We start from the raw sequence: 6,646 nt of genomic DNA, 5'->3' as shown, positions 1-6,646 counted from the left end.
TGTTTGTCTTTTCAGCTATAAGTGGAGGCCAGGGCTTTGAGCTCTGGGAGCTCAGGGAGTGATATGCTACCTTGCCCAGGACTTCCCACCACTGCAGGGTAAGGGCTGCCCATCTTCCAAGTTGACCCTGGCCAAGTAGTTACCCAGACTCAGTGTCAGGCCCGGCTGCACGCACCAGTGGAGGGAAGCAGCAAATCCTTCCAGCTGTAGAATAGCTGGGGATGGGGCTATGGCCACCAGTTAGCAGACAATGTATTCTGCCCAGCCAGACTCAACTTCCTTCCATTCCTCCATCCTGCCTCTCTTTCTCTGTCCTCTCTGGGCTTCAAATCTCAGTCCCCAGTATCTGCTGAGTGAGTAAATGAGCATTGAGGAGAGTGGCTGGCATACAGTAGTTGCTCTGTAGACACTGGTGGAATGAGTGAATGGATCCATGAAAACAGGACTGAAGGAAGAGACAGGCTGACAGATGCATGTCTATTTATTGGCACAGGGTCCTATAAGGGCCAAGACCACACCCTCCCACCCTCTTTTCTGTAAAAATAAACTCTGTTCTTCCTTTTCCCTGCTCTATCTGCTTTCCTGCTTGGTCTAGGGAGAATCAATCACCTGCTAAGGCTTGTGCCCTAAGACATAGGAACCAGTACCTGCTACACATATGCACTTCCCCTCTCAGCCCAGGGAAACGGTGGGCAGCAGGAGGCTTTCAGAGGCCCTTGGGCTTCCACTAGGAGCTGTCAGTGAGGGTCAGCAGCAGCACTGGGAGCAGTGGCACAAGGAGCACAGGGTGAGGTGGGGGTAGCCCCTAAGGGTGAGCCAGACAGAGCTGAGTCCACCCTTAAGTGCGCACTGAGTGAGCCTGGGGAGAAGTCCAGAAGGTACACCACCCAGGCCTGCGGGTCAGAGTGGGGCAGGCATGGCAGGCCCCATGGCCGCCAGGCTGAGTAAGCTTGGGGCCAGAAGAGGCAGACTCCTTCCTGTGGGAACTGGCCTCCCTGCCCAGACCTCTTCCAGGCAGGGTGACATGGAAAGATGTCACAGTGAATGGTGGGGGCTCTGCTGGAGGCAGGGGCACCCCCAAAGCAGAGGCACAATGTGGTGATTGAGGAGGGACTGTACTTGTATCACCTGTGGTGGAGAGTGAGGGACTGTACTCGTGTCGCCTGTGGTGGGGAGGGACTAGACCCAGCCCAGCTTGCATCTGCTTCCTCCCAACCTAAGAGCAAACAGCTTTGTCGGGAGAGCTGCCCCAGGTCTGGTGACAGCCGGCCATTTCTCCCCTGATCCAGGTCTACCACACCTCACACAGCTGCCCTGGGTTCATGGGGGAGCCGACAGGGCAGCCGAAGTGCCGCAGGAAGTCACGGGAGTTGGAGAGAGTGCCCAGCACGCGGAAGCGGGCAGGGCTGTGGGGGTCGGTCACCAGCCCCTCGTGAGAGCTCTCTGGTGTGCGGACCGAGCACCACACCTGCGGGTCAGGACAGACATGGGGGCATATGGTGTCTAGTGTGGAGCCGGGCCTTAGAGTCGGCTACAGCCGTCCCAGAGACACAAACTACCACCGCTGCAGCCCTTCCCAAGTTCCTTCCAAAACTGAGTTCCGATGTCCGAGTTCCTGGACATCAGGCTGCCCAGCATGGACATGACGAGGGGAAAAAGCGGAGCCCCGGAAGCTGCCTGCTGTGGCTGCCCAGTGGAGGCTCTGCCTGAGTCCTTGCTCTGCCACTTACTCTATTCCTGGGCAGCCCCGGACAGGCCACTCCGTGTCCCGAGCTTTAGTTTCCTGCGTGCCTTCCTCACAGGAACAGCGTGAGGATCAATGTTTGCCCCCTTTGCCACCCTTTGCCCCACCCTGTGCCCCTCAAGCATGCAACCCTGCCCTTTGAGCTATGTAAAATCCTACCGAGGCGTTCTCCTGCTCAGGCCTCTTCAGGCTGCCTTTGTGGGCCCTGGCTGGCTGAGAGGCTCTGGGCACAGGCCTTCCCAGCCCACCTTTCACGCCCCAGCCTCAGCTCCATTCCCCAGCCCCTTTGACACATGCCCCAGACTTCTCCTAATGACATACTCAGGAGGGAGCAGGACAAAGGGGCAGACCCCAGGCCTTCCTGGAGGGTGATACCTGGGCAAATCCCACGAAGAAGAGCTGGTGGTTAGTGAGCCCCACTGCTGGCAGCTGCTGCTCCTCCCCATGCTTTCTCAGCCACGCTTTGTAAGCCTGGGGACAGAACAGTGGGCAGCAAGCCCATCCAGGCCTGCTCCCATCCACCCAGCACCTTTCACCCCAGGCCAGCAGGCCTCAGCTGCTGGAGGGCTGGTCAGGCCACTCACATTGTAGGCAGCCTTCAGACCCCCGTTGTCGGCAATGTTCTCCCCCAGCGTCTGGCGGCCGTTGAGCCTCTCCCCATTGACCTGGTATTGATTGTACTGTTCCTCCATGCAGGCTGTGTGGTTCCGGAAGGCTGCCAGTGACTCATTCTGCCACCAAGGCCGCAGGTTCCCTTCTTTGTCATACTCGCGCCCTAAGGAGAATTCACCTTTGCACCCCACCAAAACCAGAGCTCATCTCGGGGGCAGCAGTGCCCCCACCAGCCCTGGTCCATAGACTCCAGGTCCCTTGGGGCTACATCAATGTCCCAAGGCCCTGCAGGAGCCACTGGGAATTCTAGGCTCCAGGGGATGACTCCATGGGCCCCTACCTTGGTCATCAAAGGCATGTGTCAACTCGTGGCCCATGACCACACCGATACCACCAAAGTTCAGGGCCCTGGTAGGTGAGGAATGACAAGTGAGGACATGGTGGGGGTACTTCTGAATCCCACCTCCAGCCCTGCTCCCAGCTCAGCCACAGGCCCAGGCCCCAGCACCCAGCCCCTCCTGCTTCAGACACACTTGGGGTGGTTGCGAGCATAGAAAGGGGCCTGCAGGATGCCAGCGGGGAAGACGATCTCATTCTTAGTTGGAAGGTAGTAGGCATTCACTGTCTGAGGGGTCATGCTCCACCTGGAGGAGGAAGAGGGAGAGGCTGAGGCTACTGACTCTCTTGACACTGTTCCCCTCCCAGCAGCCCTGCCCTACCTACCTCCTGCAAGGGCTTGGGGCCTCTGGTCTGGGAGCAGTCTTGCCACCCTTTTCCCCCATCCCAGGAAACCTTTGCCCACCTCTCCCACCGCCCCTAGTGTCTGTGTCCGCCCCCTCATTCTCACTGGTCTCGGCTGGGAGGCTTGCGGAGCTGGTCAGCCATCACCTTGGCAGAGAAGTTGTACAAATTCAACATGTTTTGGAAGAAAGAATCTTCAGAAACTTCGTACTATGGGAAAGGTGGAAAGGAGAAAGACAGCAAGAGAATCCATTGGAGAAGATAATAGCCCCAGTTTGGCTACTCAGTATCTCTCCAAACCTCAGTTTCCTCAACTGTAAAATATCTAGTAAACCATAATCGGCAATATTTAAAGGGCATTTATGTTACAGGTGCTATTTTTTTTTTTACATACTGCACTCATTTATCTCACAACAACCCTATGAGGTAGGCACTAGTAGGACCCCCATTTTGCAGAAAATGAAACCGAGGCCTAGAGAGGTTTTGTTAAGGTTAACAAGTTAGGGGTAGAAACAGAATATGATTAGGCTTGACTCCAAATCTTGGCTCGTTAACACTGTATTTCACTGCTGTTTGGCCTGCAGCCTGACACAGAGCCAACACTTTAACAATGCTGGTTACCTCCATCTGCCTCTAAAAGAAACCGACGAACACCTCTTTCCCAGTGCTTGAGCCCCAGTTACTAAGCCCAGAGAACAGTGTCCTCTACAGGGCTGAAGTTCAGCACCGATGAGCTCAGGTACTCACCCCATCATAAACATCATCCAGCTCTTTGGGCTCCAGGATAAAGTCCGGGAAACCAATCATATCATAGATGGCGTCTGCCTGAAGAGACCAGGTTAAGGGTTTGTTTCCTTCCCCAGGTTCCTAGCAAAACTGTATCCTTGAACCCCACCTCAAGATGGCGCCCCAACTCTAGCCACGGCTCACTTTCTCCTTGGCTGCCTGGCGGGTCTTGTCATCCATCCAAACCAGCTGTCCCAGGGCCTCCTCAAATGCAGTCCGGATTTCGCTGATCATCCCCTCTGCCTGGGAGGGAGGAGGCAAAGTCAGCCTCCCTCTGCACTGAATGCATCCCTGCCCCACCCCCCACCCACCCTGGTGCCCCATCCCTGTCCCCCCAGGGGAAATGGGAACGCCTAGACTAATGAAATACAGCTGAGCATCTGGAGAGGACAAGAAGGAAACACCATTTGTAAAGCTACTGGGATTGTGGTTGGCTTTTTTCTTAATTAAATAAACATTTTAATTGACAATAAGTTCATCAAATTAATATCATAATTTAATATAGTGCAATGATTTTTTTTTTTTCGAGACAGAGTCTGGCTGTGTCACCCAGGATGGAGTGCAGTGGCGCGATCTCAGCTCACTGCAACCTCCACCTCCCAGGTTCAAGCAATTCTCCTGCCTCAGCCTCCCAAGTAGCTAGAATTACAGGCACCCGCCACCATGCCCGGCTAATTTTTGTATTTTTACTAGAGATGGGGTTTCACCATCTTGGTCAGGTTGGTCTTGAACTCCTGACCACGTGATCCACCCACCTCAGCCTCCTAAAGTGCTGGGATTACAGGCGTGAGCCATCGTGCCCAGCCTAGTGCAATGATTTTTATCTGATTATGAAAAGAGGGCATTCACAGAAAATTTGGAAAACTGAGAATTGAAAAAGAAAACAGACCAGTTATAAATCACTCATTCATAGGTAAGTTCTTTTAACATTTTGATTACCTACTTCTAGAGTTTTTCCCTCCCCTGATATGCACATAAAATATGGAATTATGTTGTATTAGGTATATATTTTTTGTAACCTACTTTTTTCACTGAAAGATATATCAGCTGTTTAAGGATCCTCACAACCCATCCTAACTACAATTTATTTTTCCTTTACCCTATAGTTGGACATTTAACCAGTTCTTATTTTCTGCTATGATAAACAACATTGCCATAAAAACCATAAACATCCTTACAGGTAATACTTTAAGCACATCCATTATAATATCCTAATAAATAAATATTTCTTCTAGTTATATAGTTAAACATAAACACATAGACAACTTTAAAGGATGCTTATAATCCCACTGCCCAAAGCAGCACTTCATTTGTTCATGAATTTACATCCAGTTGTTTTTCTTTGGTTTTTAAATTTTTTTTTTTTTGAGACGGAGTGTTGCTCTGTTGCCCAGGCTATAGTGCAGCGGCGTGATCTTGGCTGACTGCAAGCTCTGCTTCCTGGGTTCATGCCATTCTCCTGCCTCAGCCTCCCGAGTAGCTGGGACTACAGGTGCCCGCCACCACACCTGGCTAATTTTTTTGTCTTTTTTAGTAGAGACGGGGTTTTACCGTGTTAGCCAGGATGGTCTCCATCTCCTGACCTCGTGATCCGCCTGCCTCGGCCTCCCAAAGTGCTGGGATTACAGGCGTGAGCCACCGCGCCCAGCCTTGTTTTTTTTTTTTTTTTTTAAGACGGAGTCTCACTCTGTCGACTAAGGCTGGAGTGCACTGGCATGATCTCGCCTCACTGCAACCTCCGCCTCCTGGCTTCAAGTGATTCTCCTGCCTCAGCCTCCCAGGTAGCTGGGATTACAGACACCCGCCACCATGCCCGGCTAATTTTTTGTATTTTTAGAGAGACGGGGTTTCACCATGTTGGCCAGGCTGGTCTCGAACTTCTGACTTTGTAATTCATCTGCCTTGGACCCCAAAGTGTTGGGATTACAAGCATGAGCCACCACGCCTGGCCCCTATTGTTTTTCTATATGTCCGCACATACATGAACAGTCAATTTTGAGGGCATAGTGTTGAAAGAATCTTGTAGACTCACAATTTCTTTGCTTTGCCGGTCAAATGTGGCCTTCACGAAGAGGGAGCCCAAAGCGAAGCCAAGGGCGTCATCTGTGTTGGAGATGCAGGTCTGCCACCTCGGCACACAGGACTGTTAAGGGACAAAGAGCCAGGCCCCCAGAGATGGCTATGTCCTCCAGTCAGAGGGCCTTTCTCTGTCACTGGGGCTAGCAGCCCTTCTCAGCTCTGGACAACAGAGTCCTGGGTTTGCTCAGTGCCACATCTGTCTTTTTTTGAGACAAGGTCTCACTCTATCACCCAGGCTGGAGTATAGTGGTGCAATCACTGCTCACTGCAACCTCTGTCCCCCGGGCTCAAGTGATCCTCCCACCTCAGCCTCGTGAGTAGCTGGGACCCCAGGCACATGCCACCATGCCAGGCTATTTTCTTTTGTATTTTAAGTAGAGATGGGGTCTCACCATGTTTCCCAGGCTGGTCTTGAACTCCTGAGCTCAAGCGATCTGCCCGCTTTGACCTCCCAAAGTGCTGGGATTACAGGCATGAGCCACCATGCCCGGCCCACAACTAATTTTATATTCAGTCAGTCTTCCATGCAAGAAACCTGAGAGTCACTCCAGCTTCCTCCATCTCCCTAACTCCCACATTCAACTACTTTGACTTTTTTTTTTTGAGACAGTCTCGCTCTGTTGCCGAGGCTGGAGTGCAGTGGCCGAATCTCAGCTCACTGCAAGCTCCGCCTTCCAGGTTTAC

General features: G+C 52.4%; 1 protein-coding gene across 1 annotated transcript in view; it reads right to left on the bottom strand.

Moving 5' to 3' along the window:
- Positions 1–463: 463 nt before the first annotated feature.
- Positions 464–6,646, bottom strand: part of LOC105514462 (endothelin-converting enzyme 2) — a 9,598-nt gene continuing 3,415 nt past the window's right edge. The window contains exons 4-13 of the mRNA XM_011945835.1: positions 5,916–6,026; positions 4,028–4,126; positions 3,845–3,922; positions 3,204–3,307; positions 2,890–3,000; positions 2,697–2,764; positions 2,329–2,519; positions 2,120–2,215; positions 1,164–1,468; positions 464–1,128 (exon numbers count right to left, since the gene is read on the bottom strand). Of these exons, the coding sequence (XP_011801225.1) occupies positions 1,292–1,468; positions 2,120–2,215; positions 2,329–2,519; positions 2,697–2,764; positions 2,890–3,000; positions 3,204–3,307; positions 3,845–3,922; positions 4,028–4,126; positions 5,916–6,026 (1,035 nt within the window). The 3' untranslated portion in view covers positions 464–1,128; positions 1,164–1,291. The remainder of the gene's footprint in view (positions 1,129–1,163; positions 1,469–2,119; positions 2,216–2,328; positions 2,520–2,696; positions 2,765–2,889; positions 3,001–3,203; positions 3,308–3,844; positions 3,923–4,027; positions 4,127–5,915; positions 6,027–6,646) is intronic.

This window comes from Colobus angolensis, unplaced genomic scaffold (genome assembly GCF_000951035.1).
Source record: "Colobus angolensis palliatus isolate OR3802 unplaced genomic scaffold, Cang.pa_1.0 Scaffold245, whole genome shotgun sequence".
Classification (NCBI taxonomy): Eukaryota; Metazoa; Chordata; class Mammalia; order Primates; family Cercopithecidae; genus Colobus; species Colobus angolensis.
The sequence above is the reverse complement of the archived record's forward strand: the minus strand, read 5'-3'. Positions and strand labels throughout refer to the sequence as shown.